Source organism: Stylophora pistillata, chromosome 6, assembly GCF_964205215.1.
Source record: "Stylophora pistillata chromosome 6, jaStyPist1.2, whole genome shotgun sequence".
Taxonomy (NCBI): domain Eukaryota; kingdom Metazoa; phylum Cnidaria; class Anthozoa; order Scleractinia; family Pocilloporidae; genus Stylophora; species Stylophora pistillata.
In genome coordinates this window covers 19729575-19749574 of record NC_142524.1, presented here as the reverse complement: position 1 = coordinate 19749574, position 20000 = coordinate 19729575, and the positions used below count along the sequence as shown (strand labels likewise).

General features: G+C 39.2%; 1 protein-coding gene across 1 annotated transcript; it reads left to right on the top strand.

Moving 5' to 3' along the window:
* The first annotated feature begins 5036 nt into the window (after nucleotides 1–5036).
* Nucleotides 5037–10297, top strand: LOC148728680 (uncharacterized). The gene is made up of 6 exons (XM_088725765.1): nucleotides 5037–5329; nucleotides 7206–7498; nucleotides 7852–7966; nucleotides 8371–8407; nucleotides 8690–8816; nucleotides 9157–10297. Exons 1-6 carry the CDS (start codon nucleotides 5254–5256, stop codon nucleotides 9682–9684), a joined length of 1176 nt encoding a protein of 391 aa, XP_088581891.1. The 5' UTR covers nucleotides 5037–5253; the 3' UTR covers nucleotides 9685–10297.
* Nucleotides 10298–20000: the final 9703 nt, after the last annotated feature.

The window sequence follows — 20000 nt, the reverse complement described above, 5'->3', positions numbered from 1 at the left end:
CACCCAAAAATAGAAAGCAACTTTTGAGAAACTTTTGGATTTTGGGGCAACTTTTGAGCAACTTTTAGAATTTTGGAGCAACTTTTGAGCAACTTTTTTGGAAAATTGGAGCAACTTTTTGAGAAAATTGGAGCAACTTAGGGACAGCCCTAGGTGAACTGCATCACTAGAATTTAGCTAATTTTTCCGGCCGGTGTGCTGCGGGTAATGGCAAGTGCGACGTGGTCGCCAGTTTTTACCCATGTTTCCCCTATACTTTTCGCAGTTCCAAAAAGTTCTTCAAGTTGATCAGGGGAAAGGGCGTGTGGCAACCCTGGCCTGTTAACGATAAGCTCATATTCTTGTACCTTTCCTCTAAGCTGACTTGGGTGACATGCTTGTTGATGATCATTGATGTCACCTCTACATTCTGAAGGCTTTATTAACCTCGCTGAAGACTCGCTACTAACTGAAGTCTCTCTGGTTTCAAAAAAGAACTTGGATGCCATTCTACACTTGACGGACTTCCAGAAAAAGGGCCAGCAGGTTCAACCGCAATGGTTAATGCGGACCTCTATGAAAACACCAACACTGCTGAGCTCGATGGTGCGATCGTTCTGCCTTAAATTCCAAATTTTAGCCCTCAAACTTCGACACTTAGATTTATGGAGTACTATGACTGATCCTTGAAGAAAGTAAAGCTGCAATCCAAAGTTTCAACATGACATTAAGCGCGAAACATGGCTTTAGTTTCGAGTTTAGTTCGCAACAACGAGTTAGAGAAGAATATCAATATATCCCGATCTCTGAAATTTGGAGCTATTTGTTGGAGTTGTTATTAAGTTCACCAGTTTGTGGTGCGTGGAGTATCTGAAGTTTCACATAAACCCAAGATGCGTCAAAGGTAAGCTGTATTTAAGACGAAATCTGCTCTACTGATTCGATTTTGGTGTAGGTGAAAAAATCGCGAATGCTCGTATAAATGTACTGATTCAAATGGTCCGAACCTTTGAAAAGTCGAAAACGTACAGGGTTTTTTGCATATTTTTGCCTATGAAGGCACTTGACGGCTGTGTAGGAGAGAGTTGTCAACCAGGTCCCAAATCCCACACCTTAACGTTTAAATCAAGGTTATTTACGGCCATCGGCCGATGGCTATTTATAGTTGTCAAAATATGCTAACAATTCGCCTTTTCAAATTTATTAATAGGGAAATTCTAACTTTCTTGGCAAACTAGAAAGGCTTTTAAGCTTTTAAGCTCAAACCACTAGAGCAGATTTCGTCTTAGATACAGCTTATCTTCGACGCATCTTGGGTTTATGAGAAACTTCAGATACTCCACGCACCACAAACTGGCGAACTTAATAACAACAACAAATAGCTCCAAGCCTCAGAGATCGGGATCTATTGACACTTTTCTCTAACTCTTTGTTGCGAACTAAACTCGAAACTAAAGCCATGTTACAAACTATGCCTATTTTTCAATTTTCGAGATGTTGCGACGGTCCCTACGGACTTGGGGGAAATAACGGCCCCTAATGCAGTCAAAAAGTTACTTCGAATCAAACCAAACCTAATTTGGTGTTTTCCTAAGTAAAGTCTTTCTGTTGACAGTTGCAGGCAAATAAGCGTGTTTACCTTGACGAGTACGGATCCTGGAAATGGGACCAGGAAACGCGCATAAAGGCGAGCGGTTTTCTGGCAGCCGTAACTCAGTTCCAGTTCATAGTAACGATGATCACAGTGATGAGATGTTTGTCTGTTCTGAAATCACTAAGCATACAACTGCAGAAACGCGACAGTGACATTTATAAGGCTTACATCCAAGTTATCACTGTGAAATCAGATCTGAAAGCTATCAGAGCGCAGATCGAGGTTCGCTTAAATCGGTGGTACGAAGCAAGCGTTTAACTAGGCAAAGACGTCGATGTTGAACCCGTACTTCCAAGAATTGTCAACAGACAGCGGCATCGTGATAACGTTCCAGCTGCCACACCTGTTCAGTACTTTTAACGTTCAGTGTGCATTCCACTGATGGACCACTTTAAAGCCCAAATGGACACGCACTTCAGTGAAATTCAGATGAATGTCTGCAACCTGATGTGTTTGGTACCTGAAGTATTGGTCAGTTCAAGTAACGCCACAATTGATACAGCAATTCAGTTTTATCGAGATGATTTGGTATCACCGGATGTCGTTGACGTTGAGCTTGTCCGTTGGCGTCGCAAAAGGTCAAAAGTGGCTGACAAATCGAGTCTTCGAAATAGTGCCTCAGCCACATTTAGAGAATGCGACCTTATTTTCTTTCCCAACATAATTGTCCTACTTCGCATTCTTTGCACTTTACCTGTTACTTCCGCGGAGTGCGAAAGGTCATTTAGCACTTTAAAACGCCTGAAGACGTAAAAAAAAAAAAAAGTCTTTTTATAAGATTACACAATTACTGGTGAACCAGTAGTTTCCATTGTGGTCCTTGCAAACAAATGAAACAAATGGTCTAAATTGAACATATTATGAACAATGACTATAGAGAGACAGTCAGGTCTGGCGATGATGAACATCCACCATGGCAGAGCAATTGACATTGATGAGACCATCAACATTGTTTACACTCGTCATCCACGCCGCCTTGTGCTAAAAGATATTTTGACAGCTAAGCAGTGAGAATAGAATAGAGTTATTTCGTGGAACTTAAGTGCTGGCTAGAAGCTATTTTGTAGGTTTGTCCTGCCCACTATACTCTCACTGCTCATCCCAAAACTGTAAGATAAGGTAAAACATGCACGGCGTGGAGGTCGACATGACAATCTGGTGAGTAGCCTCTGTGACTCCCCCTTTGAAAAATCCTGGCTACGCCTCTGAGTGGTGACTGATATTTTCGACAACCTGTGACGAAACGTCAGTCACCACCACCGACGACGGTCGTTCTCAGGACTTCACTCACCCGGACGATCACACTACACTTTCACATGTTACCCCCGGGTTCAAACCATTCACTGTAACAATGAATATTCAGATAGAAGGTTCAGCTAAAAATGGCTTAGAACGCGCTAAACCTTTCTCTAAATATTCGGCCGATTGACAGAGACGAAAAATAGCAGTCAAAATGCGTTTTTATATCACGACTCTTGGGAACGGGGACCGATTGATTTGCCTTCTTCTGGTTGATCATCGAAGGCGACGTATGCTCCTCAGAATTTTGATAACGATTAAAAGACTGCGAATAGTTAGTTAAATCGATAAAACAAAAAAACTGTTATCTAGTTTAGGTTAATAATGCAATCAATGATTTCTCCTGAAAGGCAGTTACGAATACATCAAACCATCTAGTTTGATCGATATGTGGCACTTTAAATAGATATACATGACGGATGCCTAACTCGGGCTATCGGTTAGTCATCTTACTTTCGTAAAGTCAGTTGGAAATTGTTTTTGATATTATCGCGAAACAAGTAATGGTAATCATGCACTCAGATTGATTTTGCAGCAAAACGGCACTTGCACTATCCTCGGCTCGCCATAAATCGAATACGACAACATCATTAATATTTGATTACTTGCTATTACTAATTATTGATGCAGAAAAGTCAAGAAATATCTTCCTTGGCGATGGATTGCGACCTTAAAATACAACTGAATAAACTTTTGCTTTTGTAGCCAGTCAAACTTCCATTATCGTATTATAACACTGTGAACGTTAAATATTTCGTGAAAGCAAAGAAGGAATTTGCATTCGCACGGCGAACAACTTGATACGAAAGTCAAGTAAGACTGTTTTTTACTTCGAGAAAGTACTAATCTTTGAAGCTGATTTCATGTTTCTCCTCCTTTCCACTTGTAGGGCAGTATAACTGTTAAAGACAAATCGGAACACTTTCCTCCACATTTAAACATTCTAGAATAAACTGGGAGGGAAAGTTATTCTCTTACTCACACAGGAACACTTTTTTTATGTTTGGATATTACAAATTTCCTCGGGATGGACTATTGTCGCCTTCGCCCCGCTAGTAATTCAATCTTTATTCTTTTTCCATCCATGAATTGCAACGGCAGAACGGGTTTGATTCCACTTGCCATGTAATCTTAGTGGTAATAAAGTGCAAAGTTAATTGAGATAGTTGTAACTCTGTTCATAATACTTGTTGGAGCTCAAAGCATCTTCATCATGCACCGGACATTATGCTTCGGACAATACTTTTAGGGATAATTTATCGTTCAGTTGTGAGGTGCATAAATTGCCACAATGATAGACTAAAAGGATGAAAAAATAATAATAATAAAAAAGCAACAGCAAGGATGGACGGATTAAAAGCAAAAACATGTAATTTTCTTTCGTATGCATAGCTATTTGGTAAGTTAATTGTCTTGTTTCGCATTTATTAACTGAACGACAAGTCAGTAACTTGTGACGGGTTTTCGAGACATCAAACAACAAATAAAAAAATTTAAAGACATTGAAACTTTGCAGAGTACCAAAAAACTAATTACCTTTCTTGAATATTACTCCAATTTTGGGCAAACTAAGCGACATCTACATAATGTCGTCTCCCAGAATAAGACAACTCTTTGTTTAATCGACTAATTGCGCTCTGGCTTCTATCAATATCTATTTTCCCACGTCCCCCCTGTTGTTCCAATCAGATGGAAGCAGTTAAACTCGTCGCTAATTGATGAGCTTGGGAAAGCTGATGCCGTAAAAGTTAGCAGGGAAAGAACCCAGGGAATTCCAGGTACCACAGGCAAGTCTCCATGGCAACCCGGCAAGCGGGAACCACCCCGGCAGCGGCTGGTAACAAATACTGTCACAATGAAACTTGTACAGTGTAGATACTTACCATATCCATTACTTACCTCTGCGGTTGAAAATGCTCTCTGGGTGGGAAGGGTGGGGCTAATGAATCTGCTAAAACTCGCTGAAACGGGCAACGATCGCAACGATCAATAGCGAGCAAGGCTAGCGTGGTTTGCCCTTGCGAAATCCAGGGGGAACCCCGCAGAGCCTGTGCGAAACAGCGTGGAACCGCTGGCCGCATTAGCTCGAGGTTAACCTCGCCTAAATTATATTTAGCCACATGAAGTGCTCTGCGCTATGCATCAGATGAATCCCATGATAAGGCGGTCCTTTACTTTAGCAAGCTCAACCATACGTTAAGAATACCACTTTGTTGTCAATATTATTATCGAAGAGCACACTGCCTGAAACTGATCTTTACAGTTAAAAAGGCGCGGTTTAAAAGTTAAGATTCATCGTCAGTGCGCGTTAACCACCCGTCATGTCTGCTGATTTCAAGGGCCATGTCATTCTGGTATTCCTCTTAACGATCTTAACTGTAGCCAAATTTGCAGCTGGTAAGTATTTTCACGATTTATTTTCAGCTTGGCAAGGCATCTAAACTAGTGAATGCCTCATTGCGCTACTTGAAATCAACAAATCTCTAGGTCTAGGTGGACATGCCAAAATTACAGTTTCGCCAGGTATTCCCGTTGTTTATCCCTGTTTACATAAGGAGAATAGTACGCTGATCACCTTTCATAACCATAAAGACTTTTTATCGAGATGCAGTCCGTCCAGATGTAGATTTTATACGTACAACATTGATATAAAAACATAAAGCTGTAAGTTAAAATAAAAAGGTATGTGGGAAGGGCATTGGGCTCATTCCGCGCATTTCCACTGCACACCTGCTAAACCTAATTGAACTCGTTAATTTTTATGAGGTGCACCATCCATCATCTCGTTACAATATGATATATAATATTCGGCATTCTCGTTCTCGTGTGAAGGCTAACACGGGGTAAAATAACTAAACGTTCTAAGCCTTTAGAGCAGACGTCTATTCGATGTGAAATTAACAGCTTGGATTTCCTTTTACTTTCATGTCAAATTTTGCACAAGTTGTAAATTCACCCTCGGGGTCTGCTGTTCACGCCATAAAAATGCAAATTTGTCGGATGTTTCAAGTGAGTGTGCAAACGAACAAAATCCTGTCTAGACTTGTTCTTCAACAAATCTCTTAACGATTTATTATGGACTACAACACTATTTTTACTTAAAAAGGCACTAGTCATTCAGTGTTGAGTGACAAAGAAAGTACTGGTGTGTATTAGACATGAAATAAATAAATCGAACAAAATGAGCTGGACGTCTTTGTAAACCAAATGGAGGCTCGCAAAAACTATTGCGCAGAGAACAATTATCGTGAGAGTTTTATGGTACATTGGTCGCGCGGCACTCGATTTATTAACAAATGAAATACTTCGCATGGCTGCGACCCGTTTTTCACACCGGCTCTTTGGAAGGACACATAATGGAAAATTACAATAAGAAAATTGTACGCTAATAAATCAACATGTTTGAAAATGCAATTATGCGAAATCTGTGGCTCGGAAATCAACAATTCTGCTTATGTTGATTGAAACCAAAGAAATTAGCGAACGGTTACAATAGTTACACAATATGAAACCTACACAAATAGCACAGAGCGACATAACGCTGCAACCAAATGACAAAGGAAAGCGCGAATAAAACAATAAGTATAATTACAGAGTAAAAAAGACTTAAATAAATCATTTGAAACTTACCGGCATTAATGTTCGTACTTGCTTATCAGTTTCAACAAATATCGGATACTATTTAGAAGTTTGAAAGACATTTTCATTTTCGAAAGTCAGTGATATTGCGTGGCAATAGTTCTGATTACCACGCTGTAAGTAAACTGAACCTAGCCGCTGGGTATTTGGCCAGAACTTTACATGGGTATATGGGTATATTTTTCTGGGAATATGTGTACATTTAACCTTTTACGTATAGCAGTCGAAAGTGCACTTGTCCTTTATGGTTGCTATTAAAGAAGAGATGAAAGGAAATATCCCTCTTTCGACCAATTTGATCATAAATACTTGATAGTTCTGTCTCGGAATTGAAACAAATTTATGTCATCAGAAGTCGTTCAAGACGCAGCTTATTCAAAATGAAAATATTTTCGGACACTTGTGAAATTTTATACAAAACTAATTTTGAAAATATTTTATAACTGCATGCTACCAAACTAACCAGACTACAACATACTTTTTTTTCATCTCTGAGGACTGCGAACCTACTTAAAAGCTTGCATCTCTATCTTGGGTTAAGATGGCCAGACGATTGAGCCCAGCGACACTGAACTGGAAATTAGTAATTTGTGATTCACTGATTAAAATTGTATATCCCGTTGATCTTTTCCAGATATAAACGCCATAGAAGGACATTGGTTGCCTTCTGACAAGACATTCAAACAGCGTCTCCTTTTAAAAGATGAACTCCATTATCTGAACGTATCTCGAGTTGGAATATTTACTTTGTACAACCTGTTAGATTGCGTATTTGCATGTGTAATAAATACTGTTTGCCTCTCAATAAACATGGCCGCCTCCAAAGAAGCAGATGGAAAGCTTTGGTGTGAATTGTTGTCTTCCGATAAGTACAGAGACACTGAGAACTATAACGAAAACAGGAGTTCACATCATCTGTCTTTTCTGGTAAGGACTTTTACAAATAGGCGTTTCACTAAAATTTGAGCGCTTACCAGATATAACGTTTTTATTGGTTGTCGCAAAACCATAAACACAACGGCCAATCAGAACGAAGGAAGAGACCTCAAAGCCAATCAGCACTCAAGCTAAAAGACCAATCGCGGATGACTGGGTCGCAACTGATTTTAGTTTGCATCTGATCGTTGACTGAGTGGTCAGTGCGGGTCTTTTGGACCAATGAGTGGGCAAAGCAAAACTGGTGCAATCAGGCATTACTATCAGCGCTCTTCTAGAATTCTAGATGTATCTAAAAAGAGACGTACAGGTGTTGATATCAATTACTATTTTTCTTATTCTAGTCTCCTTGTTCTTCTTCGCCATGTCAAAACGGAGGAACCTGCATCCCGTATTACAAATACACGTCTTACCGATGTCTCTGTGAACCAGGTTTCATTGGAGAGTTTTGCAAGAGAGGTAATATGGGATTATTTATCGAGATATTCAGTAGAACCTCTCTCTCTAAAAACCTTGTTCTGAAAAACATTTCTTTCACCATTACGTAGTACTCCTAATATTTCTGTGCCCTGCTTGCTCCTTAGTTTAGATGTCTCATTTTTCCAATATATACGTAGTTATTCGTTAAATAAAGCTTATAGTATTAATTTCGAGTTATGAAATCCGGCATCAATTGATGAATAATTACTCAAATAGAAAAGATTAATTAAAGAAGATTCGCCTGGAAAAGGACACTTCCTTTTTATTCTTTTGCACTGTCGTTATTTCATGCGTTTAATTGCCAGGACATTAGGCTTTAGATATTGTGCGTTAGGAAAAAAATTGAAAACAAATAAAGAGAACACTTCTTTTCTTTCTCTCAGCTATTACGTCTTGCAAGGAGCTCTATGACTTCAATAGGTAAGTAACAAGCCATACTAAGAGTATAATCGTAGCACGATCCCCTACAGCGCATATTAACAATGTCAAAAGGATTGATGTCCATGCGTCTACCCTCCCATTCCCTGCCACCTTTATGGTTGTCCTAAAAGAGAACGATTGGAAAGATTGGCAGAAGGGAGAAGGGAGGTGGCCCATACTTATTTTAGATTAGAGAGCAGACGTATCAATACATTTTGACTTGGATTATCATAAGAACTCATGTATGCAGTTAGCTTTCTCTCTTTGATCCCTTGTAAATAGGTCTAATGTCAGTGAACTTGTTACCCTCCGCCTGGACTCCAAACCAGTCACCATTCTCTGCCACATGGGAGATTTTGGTTGTGGAAATGGAGGGTGGACGCCGGTCATGAAGATTGACGGCAACAAGGTAAGATTTTCTCAGTGGTGAGGTACGCATTGAGGTAGTTTCCACCAATCAAGACATGCTTGCCTGACTCGGGGAAGGAAATTGGACAAGCACAAAGTTTAAAATGCCGGAATCTTTTTTGACGATATGGTCTCCCATGTCAGGGGCTCTGGATAAGCATACGATCGACAATTTAAAAAGGTTACGCTCAGCTGATATAAACAAATGATTCTCATCCAATTGTCACTTTGTTTGCATACCACAGACTTGATTTCGATCCAAAAACCAGCAAGCTTGAGTGAACGATCGTTACGCGAAATTGAACTGCGTTTACGACTATGAAATTATTTTGTTTCAACAGCGCACTTTTCATTACAACAACCCTTACTGGAGCAATAAAATTGAATACAACCCTTCTGGTGGGAGGTCTGACTTTGATTTACAGGAGGCAAAGTTATCGTCCTATTGGAACACATCCTTCTCCAAGATCTGTCTCGGTATGAGGATCGGACAACAAGTCAGGTTCACTGTCATTAACAAGCAGGCCGACTCTCTGTACTCACTAATTGCTGATGGTCAATACCGTGCCATCTCATTAGGTCGAGAAACGTGGAAGAATCTGATTGGTTCAGGTGCCTCCTTACAGTTAAATTGTAACAGGGAAGGATTCAACTCTGCCGATGTTGACCGTATCGACGTTTTCCACTCTAAAGCAAGAATTGGCATCGTCGCTAACCAGGAGAATAATTGCAAAAGCTGTGACTCCAGGATTGGGTTCGGTACAGGAGGATATTTTGATGACGCCGTGACGTGTGGTAACGCGGCAAAAATAAATGGAGATAATGGAGACAGGCATTCCCCTGCCATGGGGTACGTCCTGGTGCAATGATACCAATTAAATACTTTATAAAAGAGTACCTCCCCGTCGGAATTTTCTAATGAAAAAGAAGCTCTCTCTTGATTAAGTTTTAAAAAGACTGTAAGCGAGGGGCAGGCATAAAATGGTCATGTAAGCTGATCCAGATGTCAACAGTTCCGTAAATAAATACTCGTTGACCAGCAACCGTGTTTTAAAAACGATGTTTCATGGGGTAGAACGCTTGCGGGAAACAAGGTAGATGGCGGATCTTTTGTAAAATTTTCTCGCATAAATAGTTAGAAGTAAGGTTGTTTACGTACTAGTGCTCCAAAACCGAGTCTCTCAGATATAAAATCTGGTTGAGCTGGCGCAGAAGGGGAGTGAAATGATCGTATCTGGAATTCGTAACAATTTTGTAGGAAAGTTGTGTAATGACTGAAGTTTCTTTTCCTATCCACCTTGAAGATGAAATACGAAAATTGGCAGCAAACCAGAAACTAAAATCTGGGATCTTTTGTGTTTTGGAGTCTGGACCTCCGGAATCCAGGTCCTGAATCCATCTGTGTAGTATTGTATTGTCTTCCGCCTGTATTAAACGGTTACTTACAGTGGAATCACTCAAATAAAATTTTTTTTCAACGTTTTTTATATTACCCCTACTCTGTGGAATTTAGTGGGCAACCTGTATTATGCGGTCACAATTCGGCATGAGTGACTGCGTAATATAAACAGGTTTGACTGTACATTAATACTTAACAAGCCGATTTCAAGGGACATCACAGCAGCCATAACGGTGTTTCGAGGTGTTCCAAAACAATTAAATAGTGGTCATGTTGGTGTTCCAAGCAAATTCCTCTAAAGTTGCATACTGAAACACAATTTCAGAAACGTGGATTCCAGACTCATTCTTCGACGGGATGCTGGATTCTGGATTCCAAAGCCCAGTCTTCTAGATTCCACAAGCAAAAATTTTCTGTTTTCCGGAATCCGTATTACCTTATAAGGGGCCACCGCGAGCAACTTTAGTGCTCTGCAAACTATCCAAGTTCTAAAAGCATCAAATCAACCAATTGTTTTAAAACTTGTACACGAAAAAAGAGTTGTATTTATCAATGCATTTAGCATCTCCAAATTGTATTTACAAATCTAAAGAGGAATCCAAACGTCACAAAGCGTCAAATGGAGTTAGCAGGCTCAGTTGTCTTTCTTTCCAACCATAAATCTTATCGCTCTTAGGAATGAAACATTGTTCACTGCTATGTTAATTTCGTCGCTTGAAGGAGCTACATGTCCTATGTTTATCGAATCGAGCGTTATCTAAGCTTGATTTTTTTTCCTTTTTCCTTCTTTTTTTTTTTTCATGTTGAGCGTTAAAGGGTCTATCTGCAAACGGCTGTACGTCTATCCCACCCCAGGGGAGGACATCCATCACACAGTATTATCTCGTGCGTGGGAAATTAACGTCTCCGACCCCTAGCCCTGTAGGAGACGGGACCTCCATTTATTCGTCCCTATCCTAGAAGACTAGAATATCTAACAATTTCTTGATGTTATAGAAAGGTAGCATATTCTTCTCAATTATTTTAAAACCTTTAGTGTTGGTCTGGCCGGGGCTCGAATCCTCGACCTCCCGCGCAACAGTGCAGCGCTCTATCCATTTAGCTAACCTGGAGGCGGGAGTTAGGAAGGACTTGCGCGCGCGCTGTATATTAGAAAGTCTATGGGGGAGAATAGACCAAACAAGATTGAGTTGAAAATATCAAACTTGAGTATATGAGCTAAATTTTAGAGCAGCAACTTGCTTTCGAGTGATTAATGAAACAACAAAGAATCGAAATTCGGATGCTATAAAAACTACCTAAAAATTGTTAAGATAGATAGAAACTTTATTAACGTGTCAAAGAACCTTCTAGTTTGGGAGATATCCCATACTAATGTGGGGACAAATAAAATGGATAACAATTATTTACAAAGAATATTACCTACTTAAGAATAAAATTAAGCCATATCATGTATGAAAAAAAAAAATGAAATGAATTACGAAATACATAGAGCACAGCCCCTGCAGCCATCATCTAATAGGGAGCTGAGGTCACGCTTACGTATGCGGTTTTTGAAACTAGCTAATGTTGTGGCTGATCTGTCATAAGTTGTCAGTTTACTCCATAATTTAGGTCCCAAATAGCGTAGTGAATGTTTGCCGTAAGTTATTGTATTGTATCTAGGAATAGAAAAGTCGGCCTGTCTTAAATTATAGGAAGCGTTGTCGCTGTTTCTGAAATATATTACAAATATTCAAAGGGCTAGGGTTGTGTTTAAATTTGTACATTAAAATGCAGGTATCCTGTAAGCGTCTGTTTAGTAGCGAAGGTAAATTAGCTTTCTGCAGCAAACGTTCATAGGTGGAGTGTTTATCTTTGAATACAGCCCCTAGGCCTCTTTCTTGAACTCTCTCCAATCTGCGACTATCACTAGATTTACAAAAATGCAATGTGAGATGGCAGTAGGTTAGATATGGTAGAATGGCTGCCTTAAAAGTTGTAATTTTGTTGGAATCAAGTTGCGGAGTCTCATAAGCACACCAATCCTTTGACTAACTTTGTTACAGATGCTATTTATATGATTATTGAAATTCAAATTTGAGTCAATTGTGACTCCGACAAGTTGGAGAGTAGCGGTTGTGTTGATTTTCTCTTTGTTTACTAAGATAGCGCATTCTTCAATGTTATTTTCAGAGTTATTGTTGCTACCAAAAAAGCTGCAGTCTGTCCCTCCATATCTCTTTCAACTGTGGCGACGCACTCTACTCTTTCAAAGTATTACAATTTGATAAACATTCTCCCTAAATCAAAACGCGCTTTACAAAATTATAAGATCTGTCGAAAAAAACACCTTCAAGTTGGCTACAAAATATAGTTCCCCCATCTTCACCTGTCTTTAAGAACATTTTAATGATTTTCACGATATATTATCATCAACACGGCCGAAAGGGGTTTTGTGTTTTTCAACTAATTAACTGCTTTCGGCGTTTTCTAGTAAGTATTTTCATGATTTATTTTCAGCTAGTCAAGGCGTCTCAGCTAGTGAAGACTTCATTGCGCTCTTTGCAATCAACAAATCTCGAAGTCCAGGTGGACATGGCAAATAATACGATGAACCCGAATACTCAACGAGAAATTTTTTTTTCTGCTTCTGTAAGATGTAACTGATAAAAATTACAGTTTCGCCAAGTATTCTCATTGTTTAGTCCTATTTACACATGAAAGGTGATCAGCATACTCTTCTGTTTAGCCATAAAGACTTTTTTTATCGAGATGCAGTCGGTTGAAGTAAAGTGAGAGTTTAGATTTTATACGTAAAACATTGAAATAAATGCAAAATGCGAGAAATTAAAATAGAAAGGTATGCGGGGAGGATTTTTGTCTCAGTCCACGCATTTCCACTGCATACCTGCTGAACCTGACTGAACTTGTTAATTTTTATGAAGCGCACCATCCATCATCTCGTTACAAGATGATTTATAATTGTCGGAATTCTCGTTCTCGTGTTAAGGCTAACACGGAGTAAAATAACCAATCGTTCCAAACCTTTAGAGTAAACTCCTTTCCTGAGAGAATTTAACAACTCGGAGTTCTTTTTATTTCTATGTTAAGCTTTGCACAAGTTGGAAAGTCGCCCTCAGGGCCTGCTGTTCACCCCATAAAAAAAATGCAAATTTGTCGGATGTTTCAAGTGAGTGTGCAAACGAACAAATAAAGCGCTGTCTGAATATGTTCTCCAAAAAATCTCTTGTGATTAACTATGGACTACATTTTACTTGTACTATGGTACATTGCTCGCACGGTGCTCGATTAGTTAACAAATCAAATACCTCGCATGGCGGTGAAGCGTTTATCGCACTTGCTCTTTGAAAGACATAAAACGGAAAATGACGCTAAGAAGAAAGTACGCTAAGACATCAACATAATTGAAACTGCATTTATGCGAAATCTGTGGCTCGGAAATTAACAGCTCCGCTGACGTTGGTTGAGGCTAAAGAAAGTAACGAACGCTTGCAATAGTTACACAGTATAAAACCCTCAGAAATGGCGAATAACAAGACGAAATACTTACATCGTTACGGCCATACAAACATTATTAAACTGCGCCTAGCGAAAACGAGGAAACAGTCATATTACATGATAAATTATTCAGGCAGCACAGAGCGACATGAGGCGGCAACGAAATGAGAAAGGAAAGCGCTAATGAAACAATAAGTATAATTACAGAGTGAAAACGACTTGAACAAATGAGCTCCAAACACGCATAAGAAAGAAAAAAACCAACAAGAAAAAATTATCGCACTTACAATTTACATTAATGTTCGTAATTGCTTTACAATTTCAATTTTAAGAAGTTTGAGAGACATTTTTAGTTTCGGAAGTCAGTGAAATTGATGCAATATTTCGGATTGCCGCGCAACAAGTAAACTATGCCCAGCTGCCGGGTATTTAGTCAGAACCTCACATGGGTAGTGAAAATGCGTACATTTATCCATTTATGTATTTAACAAAGCAGTTGAAAGAACACTTTGCCTTTATGGTTGCTATCAAAGAAGAGCTAAAAGGAAATATCCCTCTTTTCAAAAGATGAACTCCATTATCTAAACGTAACTCGAGTTGGACAACCTATTAGATTGCTTATTTGCATGTGTAAGAAATACTTTTTTCCTCTCAATAAACATGGCCGCCGCCAAAGAAGCAGATGTAAAGCTTTGTGTGAATTGTTGTCTTCTGATAAGTACGGAGACGCCGAGAACTACAAAAAAAACAAAACAAAACAAAACAAAAAACGCACAAGTTCACATTAAAATCTGACCGTCTACAGAAACAACGTTTTTTATTGGTTGTCGCAAAACCACAAACGAAAAGGCCAATCAGAAGGAAGGAAAAGGCCTCAAAGCCAATCAGAACTCAGACTTCAGACTAAAGACTTAACTCAAATGACTAGGTCGAAATTGGTTTTATTTTTCGTCAGATCGTTGACAGAGTGGTGCGGGTCTTTTGGACCAATCACTGGGCAAATCAAAACTGGTGCAATCTGGGGTTTCTATAAGCACTCTTCTAGAATTCTAGATGTATTTAAAAAAGACGCACCGGTGTTGATATCAATTATTATTTTTCTCATTCTAGTCTCCTTGTTCTTCTCCGCCATGTAAAAGCGAAAGAACCAGTATCCCGTATTACAAATACACATTTTACCTATATCTCTGTGAACCAGGTTCCATGGGAGAGTTTTGCGAGAAAGGTAATAGGGGATTATTCATCGAGATATTTAGTAAAAGCCTCTCTCTAAATCCTTGTTCTGAAAACATTTCTTTCATCCTCATGTAATTCTCCTAATTTTTCTGTGTCCAGCTTGCTCTTTAGTTTAGATGTCTCTGATTTTTCCAAGGTACTTTATGGATGGTGACCCCTGCTGTATATGTAGTTATTTGATGAATAAAAGTTATAGTATTTATTTCGAGTTAGCCAAGTGATGAATAATCACACACAAAAAAATTATTAATTAAGAAGATTCTTCTAAAAAAGGACACTTTTTTTTTTCATTGTCGCTATTTCGTGTTAGGATTGAAAAGCTGGTAAATGTCCCGCCCAAAAATCTGAGCAGAACTAATACACAACATGCGTTTAACTGCTAGGACATTATACGGAAGCCGAAAAGGGACAATTCAAAAATATTTTTCAAATCCCGAAAAATATTTCAAATCGCAATATTTATTTTAAACGCACTGTCGAAAAATCCAAAGATATTTTGCAAATCCAAAAAAATATTTAGAAATCCAAAAAAATTTTTTCAAAATCCGAAAATATTTTGCAAATCCAAAAAAATATTTTGAAATCCCAAAATATTTTGTGTTAAATGGGAACACTAAGAACTGTAGTACGATCGAATCAGCGCGCGTGGCGCAAGCTGAAAGCAATCAAGACAACTTAACGATCGAGACAGTGAAATAAAGAGCTGTACATCTACAAAGGCGAACGATTCAAAAAAGACGCAATCCCTGATGTGTGTACTCATTTTAAACAAACTGAGACATTTCTGTATACACACTATAGTTCCTGTCACCCACAAGGAATTAAAAGAGACGCCATAAAAGGGGAGACCCTTAGACTTCTAAGAACAAACTCCTCTCAAACAATATTTGAGGAGAAAATTACAAATGAAGCGCATTTGCTAAAGAGAGGCTACCGAGAGGACCTCACTAGCACAACCCTCTCAAAAGTGAATTAAAAAACAGGAAATTTGCTCTTCAACAGAAACAAAAGACGAACCAACGAATCTTGCCTTTTGTGTTACACAATACCAACCATTAGTGCCAAACTTAAAGCAAATTCTCATGAAACACTGGTATTTAATAGAAACACAACCACTACTCAACGAAATATACAAAAATCCGTTTCTTGTATCTTACAAAAGAGGACGGTCGCCCAAAGACATACTCAATGGGGCCAAACTTTGAATAGGCTACTCTAAACACGCGCTGGGGAGTCGTGTAGGCCTGTTAACCCAATTTTACAACAATTTCTCGTCTAACTATTTCCCGAACAGTGTGTTCTGAATGAAGGTGGTTTCTTTTTAACCCACAGTGACGTAGCCTTCTCTTCAAAGTCCTCATGTTCATTGAAATCCCATGGTATTCTACCAGAAAGTGAACAATGGTCTCGTAACGAAATCCCTTATTAAAGTAATGTTCTATAGCCAATCTTTCGTCTCCCGAGCTGGACAACACACTTTCCTCTTCACGCCATTTTAGTGTTCCACAACAAAGGCAGAATGTTTCATTGTTCCCACATTGTCTTCCACATTTATGACAGAACATGTTCTATCCTCGTTCCTTCGCCATTTTGTATGCGGGATGATGCGGGATATGGCAATAAAACGCTGGGTGACTGCTGGCGCAAATAGCACGTGATAAAATACTTTTTTGGATTTGCAAAATATTTTCGGATTTTTCAAACTTTTCGACAGTGAGTTTAAAATAAATATTGCGATTTGAAATATTTTTCGGGATTTGAAAAATATTTTTGGATTGTCCCTTTTCGGCTTCCGTAACATTAGGCTTTAGATGTTGAGCGTCAGGAAAAAAATGAAAATAAATAAAGAAAACACTTCTTTTCTATCTCCCAAGTATTACGTCTCGCAAGGAGCTCTATGACTTCAATAGGTAAGTAGTAATTGATGGTAAAAGCTCAAATTGGTTACCTGTCACCTCAGGAGTCCCACAGGGTTCTCTACTTGGACCTGCTTTATTTGTGTTGTTTATTAATGATATGCCGAGTGCGTTATCTCACTCAAGCACATTGGCTCTGTTTGCTGATGACGCTAAGTGCTTCCGCGCCATAAAATCTTATGCTGACTGTGCCTTGCTACAAGACGACATTGACAAGCTGGTTGACTGGAGTAACAACTGGAAGCTGGCCTTCAATGTTGACAAATGCTCACTTTGCACAGTAACACGGAAACGCAGCCCCATAATTTGCAACTACAGAATGGGAGAGAAGGCTCTTAGCAGGGTGAGAGCCCAGCGCGATCTCGGGGTACTTATGTCAGATACAGCTAGCTTCAATGATCACATCCAAGCCCAGGTAAACAAGGCTAACAAAATGCTGGGTTTTATTCGTCGCACTATCAGCGGAAGCAAAATTTTATTACCAACTCTGAGATCCCTTTATGTGGCTCTCGTACGTTCTCACCTTGAGTACGCCTCTGAAATCTGGAGCCCAAAATCAATTACTATGATAAAAAGAATAGAAGGGGTGCAACGACGTGCGACTCGGCTTATGTTACCCGATTTTAGCTATAATGAACGCCTAAAACGTCTCAACCTGCTACCACTGGTTTATCGCAGAGAAGTCAAGGATCTTTCAACTTTTTATAAACTGAAGTGCGGGCATTTTAACTCTTCACTTAAGTCGTATTTTCAATTTTGTTCAGATGAGAGATTAAGATCGCATGCAAGTAATAAACTAAGAATTAATAGATTCAGGACGGAACTTTTTAAGGGAACATTTTTTAATAGGATTCCGTATCTATGGAACAATCTGCCTGATGCGTTGAGGACGGCTAGCTGTAGTGTTTCTTCTTTTAAGAGACTATGCACTAATTTTTATAACGATAGGGTTTTCGACCCTGAGCACCCATGTACCACCTGGGCTAAACCAGCACTTAGTTAGTAAGGTTGTTAGTTAGTAAGTTAGTTAGATTACTTAGTTAGGTAGTTAGCAGCTAGCCAGTTACATACCTTGATTAAGTTTTTTATACATCCGTATATTTTCTTCATAATGGGTTGACTAGCACGTATGGTTCGTCAGTTCCCTTCTAGTCTTCCCCACTGCCTTGTTATGTAACCTAATTTGTTATTATTGTGTGTTCTTTTGTTTTATTTTCCCATGTAATTGCAGTGAAATGGAATAAATTAAATTAAATTAGAAGCCACACTAAGAGTATGAACGTGGCAGGATCCCATAAAGCACATATTAAAAGTTATGGAACGTTGTGTTCTTAACAATATCAAGGAACAACTATCTGGGCTTATATCTGCCAGGAAACATGGATTCCAAGGTGGCAAATCATGTATAACCAACTTGCTCGAATCGCTGGACACCATCGGCTCACTTTTGGATAGGGGAAGTCAGATAGAATCCGTTTACCTCGACATGTCCAAGGCTTTCGACAAGGTCAGACATGACCTTTCATTGCACAAGCTTCAAGAAGCGGCTTTTGCCGGAAACTTACTAAGATGGTTTAGCTCCTACCTGATAGGCCGACGACAGCGTGTCACCGTACTTAGTGCATCTTCGCGTGACCTACCAGTCACTTCCGGGGTTCCGCAGGGGTCCCCTTTGGGACCAGCCTTATTCCTAATTTACGTGAACAGTCTCCCGAGTGCCGTAAGGAACAGCGAGGTAATGATGTTCGCAGATGCTACACTAACACTGTCATCAAATTTGTTCCTAAAAAATGCAAAACTACTACTTCTCAAAAGTCTTTTTTCATCAGAACTTGTCAGATTTGGAACACTTTAGCCAGTGTTATTAACATTGAACCACAAACTCTGAACTCATTTAAGACCGTAATGTTGAACTACTATTTGGCCAGTTTACTTATCTCCTACAATTCGAATAATCCCAAAGCCTCTAAGTCTATTTGTTTAAAATGTAATACTGTCCATCCACTAAATTATAAGATTACTTGCTGCATTTAGATTGATAGCTTCCTCTCTCTCCCTCTCTTGTCCTATTTTCTCTTATATTCTGGGCCCGCTGTAATTGGCTATGCTGTTGCGGTGTACCTGCCTTTTTTTTGTTGATGACATTTTTTGGTAATTTTTTATTTCGATTGTTGTTGCGTGGCGAAGTTAATAAATAAATAAATAAATAAATAAACTTAACAATGCCAAAATGATTGATGTCCATGCGCTTCCCCTCCCATCCTCCGCCAACTTTAGGTTGTCCTTAAAGAGAACGATTGGAAAGATAGGCAAAGGCGAGATGAGAAATGACCCATACTTATTTTAGACTAGAATGCAGACGTACCAAAATATTTCTGATTCTGGGACTTGGATTATCCTAAGAACTGACATACGCAGTTAGCTTTCCCTCTTTGATCCTTTGTAACTAGGTGTAATGTCAGTGAACTTGTTACCCTCCGGCTGGACTCCATGCAAATGAAGGATGTACGCCGGTCATGAAGATTGACGGCAACAAGGTAAGATTGGCTGGTAATGTACGCATTCAAGTAGTTTCCACTAATCAAGACATGTTTGCCTGACTCGGGTAAGAAAATTGAACAAGTGCAAATATTAAAATGTCGGATTCTTTTTCGACGATATGGTCTCCCATATCAATGGCACTGGATAAGCATACGATCGACAATTTAAACATTTCACGAACAGCTGATACAAACAATTGATTCTCATCCAATTTTCACTTTGTTTGAATACCATGGACTTGATTTCGATCCAAAAACTGGTCAAGCTTCAGTGAAAGATCGTTGCGCGAGATTGAACGGCATTCAGTTACGACTATGAAATTATTTTGTTTTAACAGAACACCTTTCATTACAACGGCCCTTACTGGAGCAATAAAATTGAATACAACTTTCCCGGTAGGGAGTCTGGCTTTGATTCACATGTCACAAAGTTATCGTCCTATTGGAACACATCCTTCTCCTAGATCTGTCTCGACAACGAGTCAAGTTCATTGTCATTAACAAGAAGGCTGACTCTCTGTACTCACCGATCGCTGATGGTCAATATCGCGGCATATCATTTGATCGAGAAACGTGGAAGAATCTGATTGGTT